At 43.1% G+C, this 22,912-nt stretch overlaps 2 protein-coding genes across 3 annotated transcripts in view; both read right to left on the minus strand.

Annotated features, from left to right (window-relative positions):
- Positions 1 to 13,473, minus strand: part of ACVR1 (activin A receptor type 1) — a 74,115-nt gene extending 60,642 nt beyond the window's left edge. The window contains exons 1-2 of one of the 2 annotated variants that reach the window (XM_084799665.1): positions 13,232 to 13,473; positions 9,376 to 9,505 (exon numbers count right to left, since the gene is read on the minus strand). In XM_084799665.1, coding sequence (XP_084655791.1) covers positions 9,376 to 9,431 — 56 coding nt within the window. In that variant the 5' untranslated portion in view covers positions 9,432 to 9,505; positions 13,232 to 13,473. The remainder of the gene's footprint in view (positions 1 to 9,375; positions 9,506 to 13,231) is intronic. The other variant, XM_084799666.1, reaches the window with a different exon arrangement.
- Positions 13,381 to 22,912, minus strand: part of LOC311607695 (uncharacterized protein) — a 53,802-nt gene continuing 44,270 nt past the window's right edge. The window contains exon 3 of the mRNA XM_084799674.1: positions 13,381 to 13,499. Within this exon, the coding sequence (XP_084655800.1) occupies positions 13,468 to 13,499 (32 nt within the window). The 3' untranslated portion in view covers positions 13,381 to 13,467. The remainder of the gene's footprint in view (positions 13,500 to 22,912) is intronic.

Below are 22,912 nucleotides of genomic sequence, written 5' to 3' on the forward strand. Positions count from 1 at the left end.
TTGCTAAAGTACTGACCTAACATGTGAATTATCCATTTCTTCTACTACTAAAACATGCAGAAAAGCAAATATATTTTTTTTTAAAGTAAACTTTTGATTCCTTTGCTCTTGGTCACAGAAAATGCAAGTGGCACTAACTCAATAACCCTGAGCTCAGGGATTCCTCAAGTGCTTTGCAAGTTAACTGATCCCAGGTCTCTTTATACTCCTTGAAAACAGGTGAGTAACTCAGCTACATGGGCTTTATTCACTAATACTTACTATGTTAGAAGGCAAAACATAATTTATAAAACATTCTGTTAGCATTAAAATGGGCATCCTGCCAAATTAAAAAGCATTATTTTATTTTTGCAGAACATGTATAAAGGAGAAAGTGGCATTGCTTTACAATGACCAAGTCTCTATGTTTGGCCTGGAAGGCACCATGATCCTGCATGATTCTACAGCCTATCTGCCATAACATGTTGCTAGCAAACACACACACAGGAAACCCAGCCTTGAACCCACCACTAGTTCTTGAGAAGCTAGCAGAACCCAGAAAGATGTCTCGGGGTCCCCCATCGATTCTGTGGCAGAGCTTCAGGAGTCACTGCCTGTCTCTGTAAAAGCCATCGTGCTTTGTCACTGCATCAGCAATGGCTCCAGGTAGTCTGGACTGAGCAACTGCCCAACACCTGACAAAGATGATGTGGAGTGTGAAAAATCCTGAGAGCCATCTCAACATCTAAGAACTCTGATAGTCTAAGAGTAGTGCATTAGATATCTTTTAATATATCAATAATGTTTTATATAGACAACTGAAGGTTTATAAAGGAGTGCTGAACACTATAATGATAGAAAAGGCACACTGCGCATTCTCTTTTAGTTTAACTACTGATGTCCTTAAACAACAACAACAAAAAAGATAGGCTATTGGGGATTATAACTACTATCCACAGGGTTGAGAGTATAAATTTTTGCCTCTAGTGTGTATATTTCCCCTGCTAGTCTTGGCCTAGCTCTGCAACCCCTAATAATTGCTCCTAATGCTTCAGGGACAAGGGAAGAGACCCTCTGAGTCGGTGCCATCTCTTGCAATGTCTTAGGCTTATCCTCTGGGAGAGAGAACATTCCCATAATCTCTATTTAAAAACAGACAACCATAGGGCACAAGAGAGCAACTTGACAAACACCATGGTACTTTCCACGCTCCATTCCTAGGTCTGGGTGACACCAGCTAATGAGTTAGTACTTCTCTCGGTTTCTGACATGTGGGTTCAGATCAAGTTCAGTAGTTCTTTTTGTTCATCAAAATGTTATATGGCAGAGGGAGGGAGAAAAAGAAAAGAACCACAGATCCTCTGAAGTCTACTACCAAAAATTTTGGTCTACTACCAATTTTGATGCTGGCCACAGACTAATCAGTGTACAATGGACCTCTGTATTCAATGATCAGGACTCATATTAGGTAATGTAATCTAAAACTACGGTAGGCAATAAAGGATGCTCCTACAACCTAGACGTCTGCATAGTATGCAATTTGCTTCCCATAAGAGGAAAATAATCATAAAATCCAACAGGAGGTTCTTTTGTCTGGCCTGGTTGCCCAAATTCACTTGGTTGGCCCATCCGTGACTTGCTGAGTCTTATTGAAAAGGGAATTTCTTGACACTGTTGGACTTTTAACAATCCTCAAATAAAAAAAAAATAAGAACAGTCTTGAAACACAGTCAACAACCAGCCATCCCTGCTTGGAATGACTTTTATACTGTCCGACTGAAGTCATCGTTGCCCTCCGCCTGCTGGCCATTCTGAAGGCTTCTTTCACTACTACTCCAGGATGACTTTTCCCATCATTACATGTTTTCAGAATTTTTTTTTGTTGCGTCTTGCTTCATGATATAAAAATTAATTAATTAAAATAAAATCTACTTAACACAGAAGTCAAGGGTGGAGCAAAGAAAGACACTGTTAAGTCAACACCATGTCATTGTCACAACCAGCAGTAGTGCACCCAAGTCATGTGCCTGTCACTGTGTTTAGGGATAAATATGTATGAATTGCTTCCTAAAACACTCACAATAATACTCATAATAATCTTGTTTTATAAACAGGGAAATGGATGGGTACAAGTTACTAATCCAAGCACGCAAGCTCAAACCCAAGACCATGTGACAAACGTTTAGTGGTCTTTATCAATCAGTACCCTGAAATGGCCAACCCATCAAAGACTAATCAACAATCAAGTTTTATCATCAATATTTGATCCAAACTTCAATCATTCTAAGCTTCATCCACCTTGATCTTTCTCTTGGAGAACAAATCTTTTACTCGTGGTGATCTGAGTCACCTTTCAGTTATGCCATTTGTCCATTTCTCTACACTTGAAATTAGCTTCGCATACACACTAACCTCCAATCACTTCTGCTCAGACCCCTGCCTCCCAGGGGAAAAACAAAAAGAAAAACAAAAAACAAAAACAAGTAAACTTCAATGTCAAAGAATTGATTTGGGAAAAATGAGACATTCTTACAAGTGTGCTCGTATTCCTGTCCACCCTTAATTCATTCATCAATTCTCTCATATTTTGCACCTCAAAATAAATATGGAAATTAGCAGAAGGTTTATTTGAGGACAAAGTAAATGCAGTAATATGTATCTGAAAAATGAAACTCTGAAAAAGGCATCCTTATAACAACAACCCCACCATCTAGGACAAAACCCAGCCATTCTGACCAACTGAATAATGTAAAAATAGGTACCACGGCCCAATAGAGAAGGCACTAGCCAAGGGCAGCCTATTCCAAAACACTTGGGACTTGGAGACGGGTGAAAGAGACATGAGCTGTCAGTAGTAGCTGCTAAGGAAGGCAAAAGTGAAGCTATCATACCATATAAGTTAAGTCAGGGTCTTTTCTTCAGGTCACAAATGACCTGTTAAATATTTTTAACACCACGCTCTGAACTGCCGCTGTGCATGTTGCCAGGACTTGGTTTTATATAGACTCCACCGCTGCTTGGAGGGTTTCTGGTGAGATGTTAGTACTTTCAGAATATTAGCACGGGGCTTGATCTTTTGTGATAGACAAATACAAACGGCTCCTTAGACAAGCCCCAGAGAACTAAAAAAACCAGGCTCTGGATCTGTTCATCCTGTGGTAAGAGGAAATAATTACAGAGCATTTCAGGAAAGGATTGTGAAGGAGTTACCCCATGAACATTCCAGCTGCAGCAGATGCACTCCAGATACAGCTTTGGACAAGGAAAAAGAGGGATAAAATATAATCTGTAAATGGGGGGAGGGATAGTAGTGGAAGGAAAAGAAGTGAAGGGTTTAACATAGGCTGCAATGGAACAAACAAAGAATTAACTTTTGTTTGATGTTACGTTCACATTTACTTCAGTTGTACACATAACAAAACTGACTTTGCTTTTCTGGACAAAAATGAAAACTCAGCCACTCAGGGGCTTTGTTTCCCTGCGGCATGCCTTCCTGACACCTCAAGCCCAAGTATTTTTTTTTCTCTCCAATTTTATTTGTATGTAAGATATGTGTACATGTTCATGTGGCTGTGTGAAAGCATGCATGTCGGGGCACAGGAACATGTGTGTGCATGTGCAAGTGGAAGCCAGATGCCGGCGTGTGTTATTATCCTTGGTAACTTCCCACTTTATTTCCCAAGACAAGTTCTTTGAACTGGAATCTTGGGTTAGGCTGGTTGGTCAGCAAGCCCCAGGGCTCTGCCTGCCTCGGCCCCAGCTCAGGGATGGGGTTACAGACAAGCGCCACTTGCAGCTTTTTACATGGTACTGGATTTTTTTTTTAATTTAATTTATTTATTTATTAACATTCCAACCTGGATGTAGCCTCCTCCATCCCCTCCTCCCAGTCCCACCCTCTGTCCCCTATTTCTCAGAAAAAGGAAGCCCCCATACCCATCCACCCAAGCTCTTCAAGCCGTATCAGGACCGAGTTCATCCTCTTCCCCTGTGGCCTGGCAAGGCATTCCCGCCAAGGGAAAATGATCAAAAAGCAGGCAATAGAGTCCATGTCAGAGACAGCCCCTGCTCCCCTTACTAGTGGACCTACATGAAGCCTAAGCTGCCCATCAGCTACATCTATGTACAGGACCTAGGTCCAGTCCACACATGACCCTTGGTTGGTGCTTCAGACTCCATAGGTCCCTGTGGGCCCTGGTTAGTTTGCTCTGTTTTTCTTCTTGTGGAGCTCTTGTCACCTCTACGTTCTTTTATCCTTACCCCACTTTTCTACTAGACTCTCTATGTTATGCCCAATGTCTGGCTGTGAGTCTCAGCAACTGTTTTGAGCCGCTGCTGTGTAGAGTCTCTCAGAGGACAGCTCTGCTCGACTACTGTCTGCAAGCAAAGCAGATCATCGTTAATAGTGTCAGGGGTTGGCTCTCTCCCATGGCTGAGTCTTGGGTTGGGCCAGGCATTGGTTGGACATTCCCCTAGTCTCTCGATATCTGCTCTATCTTTATCCCTGCGCATTCCTGCAGGGTGAATTGTGGATCAAACGTTTTGTGGGTGAGTTGGTGTTCTCCTCCCTCCACTAGGAGTCTTGTCTAGTTAGACGGTGTCCTCTTCAGTCTCCATGGCCCCTGCTGCTAGGAGTCTCAGCTAGAGTTCCCATCATATCCTCTCGGAGTACAAACACTTTTGAAATCAATCTGGTGCTTTCCCAGAAAACTGGGAATAGCTTTAGCTCAAGACCCAGCTATTCCACTCCTGAGCATACACCCAAAAGATGTCCCACCATATAACAAGGACATTTGCTCAACTATGTTCATAGCAGCTCTATTTGTAATAGCCAGAATTTGGAAACAACCCAGATGTCCCTCAACAGAAGAATGGATAAAGAAACTGGTACATTTACACAGCTATTAAAAACAAGGGAATCTTGAAATCTGCAGGCAAATGGATGGAACTAGAAAAGATCATCCCGAGTGAAGTAGCCCAGATCCAGAAAGACACAAGACACACATGGTATGTACTCACTTTTAAGCAGATTTTAGCCATTTAGTGCAGGATAAACATTATTACAATGCACAGACCCAAAGAAGATAAATAACAAGGAGGACCCAAGGGTGGATGCTTAAATTTCACTCGGAAGGGGAAACAGAATAGACAGAGGTAGTGGTTGACGAAAAGGAACAAGGTAGGAGAGAGAGCACAGAGTAAATAAGGGTGGACATCAGGCCTGGGGAGAGCAGGGCAGTGTGGAGGGGGTCTGTGGAGGTGTGGGGACATACCCAAGACAGAAGGCCTGCAGAGAAAAAGAGAAACTGTGGGTGGGTGGGGGGGGGTCATCTCTCTGACAAGTAGCACTGTAATTTTAAGCCTAGGTCTTAAGGCTTACAAAGCAGGCACTGAGCCATCCCTCCAGTCCCTCAAAACCAGGTTTTCTTTGGCCATGGAGAACGGTTCCCATCCTCTTCTTTTCTTCTTCTGTACCACACTGGCACAGTTCTCCAGCTTTGTTTCAGCCAGCAGGATGCCCTCGCCTCTACCAGTTCAGTGACATCCTCATCCTCTCTGCTTTCATGGGCCCCACCACTCTCTCCCTTTAGTCTCAAGCGTGTATTGAAACTTGTCTTCTTATTTAAGGGTAAGAAGGGCTTTCTTATTTCTTCCCATAGGACTTTTCTATTTGGATCTATGGGCCCATTTGAAATCGCATTTCCACCCTTAGTCCTCAGTTAGACGGAGCGTCTGTCTTTATGATTTTCTCCTGTACAGACCTTTCCATCCCACCAATGGCTACGCAAATGGTATTCTGCACATCTACTGCCACACACGACTGTCCTGATCCGATGGCTTGCTTTCTTATTTAGTCTTGGGAGAAAAGATCTAATAGTCCAAGCTGGCCTGGTGCTTACTATGTAACTGAGGCTGTCCTTGAACTTGTGGTCCCTCCTGACTCAGTTTTCTCAGTGCTTATAATACAGGCATTAGCTACGAGCTCAGAGAACAATTAAGGCTAGTAAGGCTCAACTGACAATGACTAGTGGTGAAAATGCATATTAGGTTTAGGAAGGCACACAACTCAAAAACGTTCTCTCCGCCTCTCTCCATCTCTCCCTCTCCTTCTCTCTTTTTCTCTCCCCTCTCTCCTCCATCCCCTTGGAGTCTATCCTTTGCTGGCCCTTTCTCTCCCGCCCCCCCTCCCTGTTTTTTCCCTCTCCCTCCTCTCTCACTACAGTATATTTCTGTGGAGGTGAGAAAAAAAAACCACCTTTTAGATTCTTTCTGCTCCGCCTTCCCTCTCACACCTGGGTCCCTCACACTCCAAACTCATCCCTGTGTTGGGCCTTGCTGCTCAGCCCTATGTGTTACATCCCCAGCTACACCTGCTTCAAAGCATTTAATTTGGGACATGTGCTGTGTACTTATTATTTTATTTTCAGTGGGTCCCTCAAACAACCATCGGTTGGCTGTTTGACTCCAAGCCTGTTTGGTGACACCCCCTCCCCCCTCCCCCCCTGCAGTGACCAGGCAGGCACTCAAAATGAACTAAAATACTAGTTTTAATCTTTAGTCTACACTGCATTTGGTTTAGGTGGGGAAATGAGGGTGACGGGTAAGCCTGATACTACTTGGCAAAGAAGTGACTTGGGGCTGGGGGAGCTTCTTTGACCTCCATTTAATGTAGAAGCAACTGAGTATTTGAGATAAATTAAAAGAGATCATTTCTAACTTAGATTCCAGCTCTCCAGAGTATAACCCAAGAGAAGTGGCCAGACAGGAAGGCGCTGGCAGACTGGTACACCAGGCACTCCTGGCGGACAATAGCCCATTGGGAAAGACCTGCCTGGGTCTCTCATTGCAGACAGTAGCTGATACACCCAAAGCCATCCCTAGTGACTCTGGGACAACTTTGGTAGCTTGAAAACACGGCTCCTACATGTCAGAAATTGACATATTATCTCCCCCATGTCTTCTAACACTTATTGACGCTCTTCAGAAAGCCATGCTTCTGTGCCTATTAATAACCTCGGAAAGAACCGCGAGGAGGTGTCAAGATAGAAAGGGAGCTAGCTGGCTGTGGAAGCCGAAGACTCAATCAGAGGTTACAGTTGCAATTAGTACACTTGAGAAGAGAGAGGAGAAAGAAGTAACATCTTCTGTATCAATTCAGGAAGCTTGGAACAAAACACTCAGCCAATGAACCCAGGCACTGAGTGGAGGACACTACAGATCACTACAGAAAAGGAACTCCTCTAGGACGTGTCTCTTTGAAGAGATCAGCACTGCTGAGGCACTGCCCGCACAACAGTTTTTTTTTTTTTCAGAGAAGTTTGCCTACAAGGCTGATTAAGCCTTTTATAGTTATTTACACCTTTGTACGCTTTCTGTAAGTGCCACATTAAGTTGCAACTCGATCAACGTAAGCTAAATAATGGACCCACTAATTAATCTTGAGAAGGGCGTTCCGCGGTGGTCTTTCTCCCCTCCCCTCCCCCAGCATAGTGTGATTAATGGGTTCTCTCACAATTTAGCTTGAAATATGCTTTTGCCAGTCAAGCAGCTTACAGCAGAATCAGATAATTGTGGTATGACTCAACAAACACACAGCTGTTCATTTAAATATAACTGTCAAAAGTATAAATACGATCATGAGAAAGCAAAGGAGCCATGTACCAGGGTCAGAGCACAAGTTGAACCAAGCAGCAACCTAGTAACCACAACAGACACCAAGGAGGCGCTGGGAAATGAGGAGGGAGGGGGCGGGAGGGGATGGGGGTGGGCGGGTACTTTCTGGATGCACACTACATGGAAAGAGACCAGAAGACAGATATAACCAAGACTACCCACCCAACCAAAACCACTCACTGACCTAAACAGAGCAATGTTCAAAATAAAACTGAGTACCTTGCATTGAGTGAGGAGAATTTTTTTTAAAAAAATAGATGATGTCTCAACTACAGAGAGATAGAAAGCCGGAAAGGTAGAAAACAATTAATTCGATCAGTTATGAAAAGCAAGGGATACCTTCCCATGCCCAATCCCCCCACCCCCAAGGCCCCAGACACACACCAAATAAACAATGCAACTTAAAAACATACAAGCAGCACCCTTCTCTCCGTCGCCAAAGACAGTAAACCGGGTTCTGTAGTTCTTTCATTTTCTTCCTGGCATATTCTAGTGAGAACCCCAAATATTATATCATCTCTCCCACTAATTCCTAATAGTTACAGTTGCTTCTAAATACATCTACAAGCCCAAGTCGCCCCTAACAAAGTTGAAATTGTTCCAATATCATCTAAAAATCAAATCAGTCTTTAATGCTGGTAGGTAAATGGTCAACTATAAACCATCTCAGCCTCAAGAAAAGAGGAAGACTGCGAGCACTGCACATAAAAGGAGACTATTGGGATTTCTTTTAAAGTAGGAATGTGTGGTGTGGTGTTAGCACTGCAGCATGCTGGCAATTCCATATGTCTACTACTGATCAAATGAGTAACTATGGCTGATACTGTCACTCCTCTGTGTTCCTCTGGACCAGAGTCATCTGTGTGAAATAAAGAATTTGCAGGTCCAATAGCAACATTTAAGTTAAAACCTCAGAAATTGAATTTAAACTGGTAACAGTTGTGAGAAATATTTCATTCATGATTCCAGATCCTGCCTGCAAAAAAATAGCTTTGAAACAATGGCCACATCCCACGGCCAATGAGCACTGCTGGGGCCCAGGGTGTGGTATTAAGATGCCATTTCCCACTGAAAGAGAACCAAAGAAAGAAGACAGCCACCAAACTCTATCCAGAAAGAAAGTAGAAGTCCAGTGGCTGAGTTCTTTACCAGATAAACAGAGAAAGAATGGCCTTGTGGGGAAAACCTCAAGTTTGAGAGCCTTACCAGACAGGAGATGGAAGGGCCAAACTAAACCATACTGCTAGGAACAGACCCTTCAATGATAAGACCATAGAGAGAAACAAGGGAATAATTATTGTACTGTATACACCAGCTAATGTGCTTAACCTGTGTGGGGGGGGGGTCACAAAAATCTCACTTTATCAGAATTAGCTAAACTAGATATGCTTGTGTAAGTTACCTGTAAGATTCCTGAAACATTCCATTCTATAGGAAAGCTCTTTAAGCAGGAAGGTGAAGAACTCAAAATAGCTCCAGGAAGTCCCTGAAACTGACCAGACTCTCTAGGTCCTTCTCTGACAGAATAAACAATAAAAACTGAGACAGTTAGTCCCTCAGGTAGAAGGAAGCTAGGCTGAAAAAAAAAAAAAAAAAGACTCCAGGCAAGCAGAGCTGCAAAGATGACACTATGACCAGACTAACTGCCTGGAAAACAAAAAGCAGATGAGCTGCCCAGAAGAGGTTTAGACCAGTAGCCGCTTGGAAAGGATGCTCTCCAACCTGTTGAGCTGCCTGTAGGCTGTGCAGTGTGCTCCAGGTTCCCTGCTGTCACTCATGCTGTTGGAGGCCTTGGTAATGCAGTCCTCTTTGAGTCGTGTCTGCTCCTGTAAGTAACTGCCCAGCCATACTCCTGTAAGGAACCCCAATAACAGTCATTCGTTCACCAAGTTGGTCTTTGATGGTATATATATACTTTGATCTCTTGTGGGATTCCTATCTGATGTGGGTGGATATGTGTGCAGCATTTTCCCAGGGAAAGTTTTGTCATATAGCCATGCTTCAAGAGTAAATCGGTTTTACAGTAAAAAAAAAAAAAAAAAAAAAAAACCCAAGTCCAAGATAAAAGCTTGAGTATGTTCTGTTTTACACACACACACACACACACACACACACACACACACACACACACACACACGAGCACATGCACCATATCATATAAGTCAGTCCCTATTCCTCCTACCTGTTTCAATGAAGTCAGTTCCTAGTGTCAAAGGACACAGAAAGGCTGGCATTCAGATCAGCATTTCCTGGAGTGGCTGGCTATGCAACACCATCATCAAAATTACCCCTGAACATATGAACCCTCTCTAACTAAGTTTATACCAAACCCCAATGCCAGCAGCATCTTTCTTTCTTGCACAGGGGAAATAGTGATTAGATGTGACTCTCTTAAGTGTTTATATTTTTAAGAAGCATAAGCCAAATAAAACAACAAATAGGATATTCTATAAAATGAAACAAGACAGGAGAGAGACACTCCAGACCCAAGAAACTACATGACCGTTTTGAGTTCTCCTATTTGCACAGACAGACAAATGAAATGAAACCACGTGTAACCTCAGAAACAGGTCAAACTATACAGGTAAATTCAGACAGCAAACAACAGCCAGGGCTGGTGATCCAGGCCTGTATTCCTAGCAGTAAGGAGGCTGAGGCTCAAGGTTCAATCAAGCTCAGCCTGGAACTACTGTTAGACCACGTCAAAGAAAGAGGACAGAGGGATTTGCAGAAAAAATAAACAATGAAAACAATTGATTAGAACTATTAAGTAAATTGGCTACAGTACCACTCTGCCAGCAGGCCAAGTAGTAACAGCCTACAGCAGGAGGGCACTCAAATAATAAAGCCAGTGTGGCACTGGCTATCCCTCCTTCCCAGATAGCAGGTGAGCAGCAGAGACAGTGGTGGCCCTGGCTCCCCTACAGCTGGATGTGCCCACAGGACTAAGTTCTCACTGACCACAGGGGGTACAGTGATGTCTGCAAACTCGCCCTGAACTTTCCCCTCTGTTCTTGCCCCTGACAGGATGATAAGACCACACACATAACAACCGCAGTGCTGCTCCTGGATAGTGGGGCAGACGGAACCCAGTTTCACAACGTCAGGTAGAAATGGGGTGTCCCGCCCAGCTGCTTTCTTCACCCTGGAACTGCTCAGTGAGGAAAAGGTGAACATCTGTGTTCCTTGAAGCACGGCGTAGTTCAGTCCCTTGGTTCCAGCAGGTCAGCCTCACACTGATTAATGGGATATCCCAAGAAAAATTAAGTTGGATTATACCCAGCATTCCAAGTGGGACAAAGATTTAACTCTAAAAAAAAAAAAAGCACAACACCACACCAGCTGGACCTAGAACATGGGTCTGGAATTCTGCCACTGAGAGAAGTGCTGCACTGACACAAATGTCGGAAGCCACCCAACGACGGACTGCGCATTTATCTCTACAAACCTGTTCGTGTCTCATCCACTCTCTCCCCCACTACAATCCAAGTTTCACCGAGCAAAACTGGAGTCTGTTTTTCTCTTCTCCTGTACGGCTGGGTACTCAGAATCAGATCTTAATATGTAAACGACATTTGGTAAATATTTGTTGAACGAATACATTTAACTGCGCGGAATGTTTAATACTCGGCAAAACAAAACTTTATACAAGTGAACGAAGACACAGACAAACAGTACAAACCACAAGAAGGGGTGGGGGTGGGAAGAGGAGGAAGGGAGGCTGTGAACCGATCGTGGGAATCTGTGTTTTTATAGGAGATCAGCGTTTTGATGATGATGATGATGATGATAATAATAATAATAATAATAATAATAAAAGAAGTGAAGAGCATAACAGGATAAGAGACAAAGACGCAGGCGTAAAGGGAACAGCTCCCGAAACATAAATGGTTTTTAATTCTCGGGAAAGGGGCTTGGTGTTAATTACAATAAAAAAAAAAAATGGCAATGGCAGGGATGCTAAGCTGACCCTGGCACCTACCAGTTTGTCAGACAGACTGTGACTGGCAAAAGTGTAAGGAAGTGGTGCTCTCCACCTCTGTGCAGAAATCTAAAACTTTCCAAATACGAGCAGAACCACCAGCTACAGATTGCTACCAAAACTAAAATGTGCAATGCTCGTTGACCCGGCAGGTCGGCTAATCTGAGGCCACACACGAGACACGAGGACATTCATTCCCTGCGGCCTCGTGCATCACGGTAAAAGCTGGACATGCTCTGTGCACGCATCAATGTACAACTGCCTAGGTACATGACAGCCATGCCCCAGTGGAATACCACATACCCACGATAAAGGAACCAAGCCCCGAGATACAGATAGATACTGAAGAACTTTCAGAGGCAAAACTTACACATTGCTACCATTGTGAGAAAAAAAACCTACGGTTTGCATACATGTGTGGTATATAGGCTGTGAAGAAAAACTTCAGAGGACACCGACCATGAGTGGCGAGATGATTAACTGGGGTCTCTGCAAACCAGAAGAAGAGACTTAAGTCTTCAACCCACACCTCTTCTGTGCCTTTTAAAAACCTACGTGCATTGACTATGCTTCTTTTCTAAGAACTAAATACCTTATACAATAACAAAAGATACAAACATCCATTCCCAAAAGACATAAGGTATCTGGGTACTCCTCTAATGCGTCTCACCATTGGCCACACTGAGAAACAACTGAGCCTGGTCATTTTCACACTGTTTCATAACTGAGACTGACAGAGTTAGTGATTAACTCCAACCACCAGCTCCTCCACCCTGCAAATAAATAAATAAACAAAACGAAGTCTCAGCGGCACCCCTCGTTATTCATTACTTCCTCTTAAGACTAACTCAGACTCCCGTGCGCCACCCAGCACAGACAGAAGACTATCTCAAGACCCTCAAGGGACAAAAGTCAGAAATTACAAACAGCCTCCAAAAAGAAACAAACAAACAAAACAAAACAAAACAAAACAAAAAAATCCTTATACAACTAGCACCTTCATAACAGCACAAAGCGAGCTTCACCTGGCCTTCAAAACACAGTCACAACCTTAAGAGGCCAGGATCAACAACCACAGGTTCATCTAGACCCCCTGAAGGCGAGAGAGGTCTGCTTTCCTGACCCTCTTTAAATCATAGGCTAACTCCTCACCGGGGGACCAGTTACAACTAGTAGTTCCTGACATATAAAGGACACTAAGAAAACATGATTTACACTGAAATAAAAGCCTACAAAACATCAAGTGCAGGGGTGAAGCGAGTTGCAAGCCACGATGCCTAATGATGTTTCATCAGCTTTAGAACAATAGATATACATGTTTTCTACATAAAACATGTCTCTAAATCAATGTGTTCACATGTGGAAAAGGTGAGAAAGTTAAAAAAAAAAATAAGTACTGGGACTGTAGTGGGAAGAAAGGAGAGGTGCTTTCTATACAGAGAAGATGCATTTCAACAGCTTGCCCAAAGTTAAAGAATGTTTAGACGTGACCCAGTGAAAGCCTTGCCATTTAGGCCATGCATAGCCATCTGCCCCAAACTTTCTTGTATTAGATTCATATAAGACAACTAAATCAACGTGTGGCAGAGAACTTACCCTGTAGATCTGACCCGTGCCAAACAGCATTAAAAGAGGTGGTGGGTTGGTAAGCCGCAGTAAGGCTGGCAGTGCTGCTCCGTGAAGTCCAGGGAAAGCCTGACAGGGCCACAGTTAAAGCCAGCTCCTGGGTACACACCCAGCCCAGCCCAGGTCCTCCTGCAGAGAGGCCCTGACTGTTCAAAGGGAGAGGCGAGGCGCTCTTGGCTTCTGGAGTCTTCTGAAGCACGGGCTCTCTAGGGCCAGACAAGCCCACAAGCACTCCAGGCTGCAGAGGGAAAAGAAGAAAGAACCCCGCTAAGCAGAGGAGATGGCTGCGTTTTGATGTTGGCTAAAGGAAAAACAGTTGACAAGCTTCTCTACTGGAACCAGAAGGTGACAGCCCATTAGCAAGAGAAGCAAGGACGGAAAATCTGAAGTGCCGATGCACATGTGTTGAGGTCACAGAGCGGCACTGCTCTTTAAATATTTTTTTTTTTATAAATGACACAAGCCCAGGAAGAAGTTACTAATTCACAGTCAAGTTGCCTTAAAGCCCTTATGCCACCCACTTTAAACCATCAAGAGAGACATATAAACAAACAAAAATGGCGATGAATAATATTTTAATGCACTTTAAAAAAATAAAAAGTCTATGCAGTATAAAGGATAAAATGAAGTTTCCCACCCCAGAGTGGTGGTCCCTTCTAAAGGCAACAATATACTGACTAATTTCTTGAATAACTACTGAGAAATGTCTGGATTTGGTCCATATTCAAGTACCATTCTCAGTAGCAGATAATACAGTTCAAAGACTCCTGAAACAATGGTGGGGACTCAGCACAAAACGGAAGGGAAGGGGACCCCGATAACAAGCCAAAACCAAAAACCACCCAAACTCCCTTTTCCTCTAGGAAGACCTGAAAAATGGAAAACATCAACATTTGCCAAAGGAAGAGGAAATTTTCATTAGAATCAAACTTTCCCATCGAAATCGTTAGTCAAAGTACCAGACCCCCACACTCCTCTCAGAAAACAGCTCCCCCTTTTTTAACCTCAAGGAACACTTTGCCAAGAAAGCTCTTGTGTAAATAAATCTCGGCAGAAAACAAACCTACAATACAACATTCCTAAATAACCGTGTGGAAAAGAAAACCTCCAATCCACCCTGGAATTCAAGGGTTTCCCAGATGCTATCACACCATGCCTCGCTTAGCTCAAACTGAGGATCCCAGTCAGCTTGAAACAAAAGTCTAGACACATAAATGGCACATCTAAAAGAAGACGCAGTAAAAAAAGACCTCTCTGTAGTGGGACCAACCAGAAACCGGTAGTTCCTGGCAATCCTGTGGCAAAGTCGGTTCCTTGAATGGGCACCTTAAAAACACTCTGGCCTCGGAAACCCTTGTGTTTGTGTTAACTGTTGAAATGCTGGTGTTTCTCTGGGCTTCTGGGCCAGGGATATATTAGAGGTTCACAGTACGGTTGCTTTCTGTGTTGTGTTTTAGGAGTGGGGTAACCGAAGCACTTTACAGGCCTGTCAAGCTACTAAGAACATTGTGCTCCAGCACCAATGGGAGGCTTAGGCCAGCTAGGAAGCAGCAATCATCACCATCTTCTTCTTCTAATTCTTCTTCATCATCGTCATCATCAACATCAACAACAGCTAATATAAGAATGAACGATTAATATAGTAATAATAAACTAATGCTGATATTTATTTATTTATTCTTGTAATTCTCTGTTTAAAAAACAATGCTAAGAGTGCTCTGCCTAAGCTTCCTGCCTGGCCTCTTTTTAAACTATTATCCCTCCAAAGTGTCATCTTTACCACATGGAATTCCTCAGCATCCTTCAACAGCGTTCACATTGCCCTTCCTCTGTTCAGCCTTCTCTGACTATTCCACGGTCCAGGTCTTTCTCGTTTTAATTCTTTGGCATTTATATTCTTGTTTGTTTGTTTTGGGTTTTGTTTTGTTTTGTTTTGTTTGGCATTTATATTCTATATGACTCAATCTGGTGCTCAGTTCTGTACTAGAAAGTGGATTTGTCCCCAAACTAATTTAAAACCACTTGCAGATTACATATTATTATTCTGTTCCATTCTTCCTTTACAAAGCCTAGTACACCGTTCATACTCAAAAGTTACATGACAAAAATCAAATTAAAACTTCAGTGTAAGTGAACATGTATTGCCAAATTCCCTGGGCTACCTAAAAAAAAACCTATAGACTGAAGTAAAAATTGTAGTGAACCATAAGAAAAATATTTGGTAAGGGGTTTCGAGAGATGGCTCAGTAGTTAAGAGCACCCGTTTCTCTTGTAGAAGACCAGGGTTCAGTTCCTAAGACCTGCATAGTAGTTCCTGACCATCTGTGACTTCCGTTCCAGAGGATCCAATGCCTTCTTCTGACCTCCACAGGTACCAGGTACACAAACGGTGCACACACACATATACATGCAGGCAAAACATTCACACACATGAAATAAAAGAAATACATGTAAAAAAATAGAAAAGATTAAAAGGTTGAAAGGATGGTAAAATAAAGAGTTCAAGTGTTGAACAAATTCTGAAAATCAGCCGGGCATGGTGGCGCACACCTTTAATCCCATCACTCGGGAGGCAGAAGCAGGTAGATATCTGTAAGTTCGAGGCCAGCCTGGTCTACAAAGAGAGTTCTAGAACAGCTAGGGCTATTACACAAAGAAACCCTGTCTCAAAAGAAAAAAAAAAGTCTGAAAAAAATCTAAGTCTTCAGATGTCCCACGCAGAGCCCCCATCTGCATATAAATAACCTTCACGTCAGTAAGCAGCCTGGGTAGAAAGGAAAGGCAAAGGCAAACAGCTGTATTCAAAACCTTAAAACAGAACACAAACCAAAGACTTATGTACTAATTAAAGTCAGTGCTATGAGATAATTATATAACAAACTACAACAACTTGAAGTAGACTTTTATTGAGACCTAAGTTGTTTTGTTTCTTTGGGGTTTTTTTTTTTTTTCCTCCCCTTAAAAGTTTGGCCAACATATTTATTGGCTATGGAGTTTTAAACCACTGGCAGCTAACCAAGCCATGTGGAAACCTAACCCATAAATTCTAAGACACGTTCCTGTGAAGGAGGGGAAGGTAACCCCAAGGAGGGAAAGAGAGAAACCCAATCCAACTTTCGAACTCCAGCGTTAGGAACTTAACTCAGTCGCATATTTGCTGTACTGAAGTTTAAGAGAGTGGGATTGGATTCAGGAGTCTGTGCAGGACACCGGCACCTGAGAACGGGATCGTGCAAGGAATACGTCACACAATTAAGCATGTTCCTGGGAGGCAACACAGAAACTAAGCAACAGAAGAACAAAATCATTTTTTTTTTTAGTAAAAACCATACCCTTGGCTTCTAGCAATTGTGGTGCTTCGCCCAATTAGGAAAGGGGACCTAAGAAAACCATCTCCAAACATTCAGTCCCATACATAGAATAGAGGCAGTTTAACTTTTGATAATTTAGGAGCATAAACTCTTAGAGTCAGAGAAGTATTGTTTCCGTACATTGAGAATTTCTTTCTCAAAACAATTTCGTACCTGTGCATCCTACCTTACCCAGCCATGTTACCCAAATGAACCACAGCATTCATTAAACCATTTACCTGCAGAAGTAGAGTGTCATATAAGAGCACAGACTTGGAAGTGGGCAAGCTGTGACCTTAGTACACCACGTCACCTGCCAAGTTTTCTTTCCCATGAAACATTACATACAAAGCACTCTGGCCAAAGAGAGCTGCTGGGAATCAGCTCTGACACCACTTAACCATGTTATTTATGTTGTCTAACTTAATTTTACCAAAGACAACAAATATGAATGGGAGTATGATTCCTGTGTTATACGTCAACAAACAAACAAACAAACAAAAAACCCTACATTCAAACAACTCTTAAGTATCCACAGTCACATTTTTAATAAGTGGTAAAACCAGAAACTATATTTTTTTCTGACTCCAAAAGTTTATGCCCTTAATTACCACTAAGTTAAACTGTCTCTTGATTTTCTGTATGGAACTGAATGTTCAGAGATGATTTTCTTAGGTCCTCTTTCCTAACCAGGCCAAGTATCACAGTAGGGAAACCACAGAACAAGGCAACTCCAAAGAACAGCATCAATCATTTGTAGGAGACTACCATGTCCCCTTTTACTCCTGCACAAAGATACTGTGGTCCAGCCTTCAAGATTCCTTAAAAAATAATCTATTCTGGCTACAGGGGTATGACAGAAAGACAGGTCTGGTCCACCATTACTAGTAGAATAGAGTTAAGGAGGGCAGGAGGACATTAGCCAGTTCCTAAAACTCACAACAGCTCAATAAAAAGAGAAAAAGTCAGCCACAGGCTCTGAACACCAACAGCCCTAGAGGACTGAGGAGGAGATGGAAGGTGACCAAAAATTGTCCACCACTGCTGGACAAATGAAGAAATTTAGAGCAGAACAGTGCCTCCTTCACTCTGGGAGCTTTCAAAATCTTAACTAATTTTCATCTTTGGATTTGAGAAGGAAATATAGCTATTTCCAAAAATTTCTCTAGGAGTAAAAAAAGTCATTCTTAAAGTATTTCCAAACAAATCAGATATGGTTGTATGCACCCATGTCTCCTCAGCTACTCCGGAGGCTGAGCATTAAGGGAAGCCTGAGCCCTGGGATTGAAGACCAACTTGAGAAACACAGTATAGTCCAATCTCAGTGATGATGATGATGATGATGATGATGATGATGATGATGATGATGATGATTACAAAGTCCAAAGTTTTCTTTCTCATGGACAGGTAAAAACACTGTTAAGTAAGACAATGTACTTGGTGATATTTGCAAAGGATTATGGGGCTATAACAAATATTAAAGTCTGGAGGACACCTGCAAACATTACTGAATAGTATTCAATAACAAGCAAAACCCACAGTCTGCTTTAATAAATTAAGAGTTTTATTGGAACAGGCACATGTGTTCATTTTACATATAGTGTGTTGGCTGCTTTCACACTGAAATGGCAGAGTTGATGGCTGTGACAGAGTCCGTATGGCTTGTGAGGCCTAAAATATTTACTATCTAGCCCTTCAGAGAGAGAGAGTGTGTGTGTGCTGACCTATACAATAACCTACATTCAAAAATCCAACAGCTACGTTAACAGTAGTACGCATAGGCTGAATGTTGAAACTGCCAAGTTAAAGACGTATTTTGCTTCTGAAACTTATTTCTTGGAACACCACACTCAGGATTTGTATACAGCATGCCATGCATATAAACTGATTTTATTTGCAAGGATGACTCACCACGCCTAGCAGACTGGGCCGCAAACACACACTTAGAACACAGCAACAGCTAGGAGCGATCGTGACCAATTCTCTCCCACATGACTCTCCTCTTCTGACTCCAAGAAACACCAATCTACCTTATCCTTCAAGCCACAGGGTCCCTTTAGTCTTGCTTCACATTGGCACCAGCAGATTCCTTTATTCCTTTTTATCCACGAATACCTCTGTGTTGACTCTTTTAACTCTTGTAGGAGAATTAGAATGTACTTTCCATTCCCTTGATAACTGACATCTCTTAGGCTTTGGAGAAGCAGACATAGTATACTATCCAAGAAGTCTTAGAAAATAATTCAGTCACAGAAATGCTACCATCTCTCCAGGCATATGTCTAGGTATGAGTGGGAAGCACACAGTAGATTTCTAAGAGAAGAAGAAGAAGAAGAAAGTATCGGGAAAGATCGCACAACAAATCTCCAGGGTGTTTTAAGGTAAAACACACAAGTCTTCCCCAGCCTAAGGACCAGCCAAAGATACAAGGAAGGTTGTATACTCCCAGTAACCGTACTTAAGGACCAACTATCAGAGAGACTCTCCTCTACAATTTAATGTATAATTTGGCTGAGGAGGGGGACTCATGGTGGATTACTTAATTACGGAGTGTAATTAAGTACCAGACTGCACTTCTGAAGATAACCTGCTTATATTTTGTAACTTCAGCACTCGCCACTGAAGTGGTTTGGCGGTCCATCAAAATCCTTTTTATTTGTCCAACCAGAGACCCATTTACTTGTGCCAGCAACATAAAGAGAATCAAGGCTGAAACTTGAGAGAGCAAAGCAATAAGCCATGGTAGAGTTTGCACGAGAGGTGTGGGTTGAAGCCCAGCCCTGACAACCATCTGTCACGTGGTCTGACCCAACAGTTCACGCAGCAGTCTCCTGCAGGCAAAACCAGCATCGTGACTTCCCCATCTGAAGTGGCCCCATCTGAAGGCTGTGGCATTCACTGGCTCATCACTATCAGCCTATTATGAACTCGGTACGTAAGGAGTGAAAAACAGATAACAATGAGAATGACCGTAGTCAGACCATGAAAAGCCTGAGATGTGACCACTTTGATCTATGATTGCTATTTTTGAGTAGGTATTGTAAAAGGATTCCACATGAAAATGTGAAAAGAGGGCCGTGGAAGACTAAGAGCCCAACGTCCACCGGCAGAAGATCAAACAAATACTTTTTTTTCATTAATTCATTTATATTACATCTCAATAGTTATCCCATCCCTTGTATCCTCCCATTCCTCCCTCTCTCCCACTTTCCTCCTACTCCCCTCCCCTATGACTGTGACTGAGGGGGACCTGCTCCCCCTGTATATGCTCATAGGGTATCAAGTCTCCTCTTGGTACCTTGCTATCCTTCCTCTGAGTACCACCGGGCCTCCCCATCCAGGGCACCAGAGTTCGTGTGAAAGTCAGTCCCCACTCTCCACTCAACTGTCCTGTCCATTGGCTAGATCTGGGTCAGGGTTCGCTGTTTACTGCATGTATAGTCCTTGGCTGGTGCCATAGTTTGAGCAGGACCCCTGGGCACAGATCCACCCATCATAATGTTCTTCTTATAGGTTTCTAGGACCCTCTGGATCCTTCTATTTCCCCATGGGCTCAAACAAATTCTTAAGACCTTAAAATTAAAAGGCTATAGACCAGGGCTGTAGGGATGGCTTGGTAATTAAGAGCACTTTCTGCTCTTCCAAAAGTCCCTGGTTCAGTTCCCAGCGCCTACATGACAGCTCACAATCATCCATAACTCCAGCCCCAGGGTATCCAACAGCCACTTCTGGCCTCCAGACATAGGCATGGTGCCTGGACATGCATGGATGCAGTCAAAACCCAAGTGCATATACAAAAATAATAAGTCAAACAAATAAATCTTAACAACAAAGGTGAGAGACTGAAATAGAAGCCCACCCCCACCCCCATTTTACTAGCAAAGAGGTGTGACTTCAGAGAGGAGTGGGGTTCCGGCAAGACAGAAAGACAGCCCTCACAGGCAGCCGCACAACTCACTCTTTTCGATCCTTCCCTACTGCTGGTCTCTCCTTTTATCTGCGCCCAACAGTGGCTCGTTTTTTTTTTTTTAATGTGTTTGTCTGCGTGCACATGTGCATCCTTCTCCCAACCCTTCCACCCTGAACAACGGAGCCAAACTTGAATGGTAAGGAGCACCCTTTTCAGACTGTAGGGTTCGGCTGGCTTTCATGTTTGCATCCTACCCCAGCACCACCCTCCCCCAACACCACCATAAGGTGCCCACGTTTTAACTGTTGACTCACCGGAACATGGTAATCCTTGATGATTACCTTCACACGTAGCCCCATCCACGCTTTCATCAGCTCCTGATCTCAAAGCACCTCCACAATGAGTTCGGCGGTGATGCCACCCACTGGGCCAGGACCAGATTTTCTGGTTCTCTAATGGGGTGTCTGGCATTTTGTATCTCCTCAGCTTTATTCTGGGGTGCTAAGGTCCTACCTAACCTCACTACACAGACCTTTCTACCAAAACTTCTCAGGAAGACACTCCAGAAGGCAGGGGCTCGCTCGCCAGCCAACATCTTGCTTATATTCTCTCATGCCTGGTCTAACATCACACTAGATTAGAATCTACATGGAATAAATGGAGTTTCAATTACAGAAAAAAAAACACACATGCACTAACCATGGCGAACCCATACTTAGACCCACTGCATCGTGTGTTCCTTCCATGAGTTACAAACCCAAAACAAGGTCATAAAGAACCAAAGATTCCTAAACCTCCTTAGTACATGTATGTCAGTTAGTAACCTAAGTAAAACGTTCATCCGGTCACTTCCCTAACTAAGCTTCAACAAGATGACTGAAGAACGGTCCAACACTCCATCCTATTTGCTTTGTTGGACTTATTATCCGCTCACAGGCATATAGACATTCCCATGGCTACTAAGGCAACCGACTTTATGCCAAGAACATGAAAACAAGGGGGGGGGGGTGGAAGTCCAATAAAGGTTAAAAATAAAATATGAACAAGGATTTATGCAACCTTGCTTTTGTGTGCATGTGTTCACTACTTGGTAATCGTGTCAAATGAGCTGAATACATTGTAAGTAGTTGCCAGTCCTGTGATGAGCAATCTAAACAACTAAACTGCAAGCCTCTTGATGAGAGACAGCCTCCAACCTAGGTGTGGTGTCACACACCCATCATCCCAAAACATCATCCCAAAACTTAGGATGCCGAAGCAGAAGGAGTACCTCCAGTTGTAGGCCAGCTTGGGCTGTAAACTGAAAACACTTTTTCAAACATAAGCAAGACAAGGAGAGACATACGCCTTTGTTTGTTTCATTGTTGTTTTGAGACAGGGTCCTACTATGTAGTCTAGGCTTGCCCCAATCCCTGGCTCCTCCAGGCTCCCAGATGCTAGGATTACAGATGTGCTAGCTCACTTACAGATCTTCGATTTTTATCATTGGATCATATCCTTTCCAAACCAAATCAACAAACACTTGTCAGGCCCCCGTATAGTGAGTTTACACAAAATAAAGGTCAAGAATCGATTGATGAAGAATCCCACGGGGGGGGGGGGGGGGGGGATCACGGATCAATTCTGCATCAACCACTGATACACTGTGTTGGTAGGCATCAGAGTTCTCCATAAAAGAGTCTTCCATCTCTGTGGGACTGCACACGTCTTAGGAAGGTCTGGCGGAGCAAGCATTGAGCCAACGATCTCATGTTCCTCTGAACCCATGTCATGTGACTCTGGGGAAGTCACTTACCTGCTCTGAATCTACCTACTGCCCCTGACTATAAACTGCCCAATTCAGTAAATTCGCCACTAGCTCAAGGCTTCTCTGTTTAGATATTTCTTTTACTATTTCTAGCAGGATTCTTTAAGCATTAAACTAAAAAGGAATACTATTTAATTAAAGACAGTTTCCCAATCTTCTCCTGTACTGAGGATGGTATCCAACCCACTCACTGGAAAAAAAAAAAAAAAAGTAAAAGCATTTTCACGTGAAAACATTTCTCATGTAATGCAGTTCTCAACTCAAAGATTTGCTTGAAATTTAACTTGCTTCCCAGTTGAGAGACAAGTGAACAACAAACTCAAAAGACATGTATAAAAAAAAATTGGATGCCTACCAGATTCAGTCCCCGCAACAAAGATAAAAGAATAAGGGTATAAGAATACATGCAACACCCCAAAGCCAGGCAACATCACTACCACAGCCTCCTCTGTGACTGTCTGGCTGAGATGACTTTTTCCTGGAAATCTGACAAATTCCTCTAGTCCAGGATCAGCTTCACCATCAGCCCCTGAAGCTCCAAATCCACACTATCTGAGATCCACGCCTTCTCGCCGGGCACTCTC

This window comes from Acomys minous, assembly GCF_964271855.1.
Source record: "Acomys minous genome assembly, chromosome: 10".
Classification (NCBI taxonomy): domain Eukaryota; kingdom Metazoa; phylum Chordata; class Mammalia; order Rodentia; family Muridae; genus Acomys; species Acomys minous.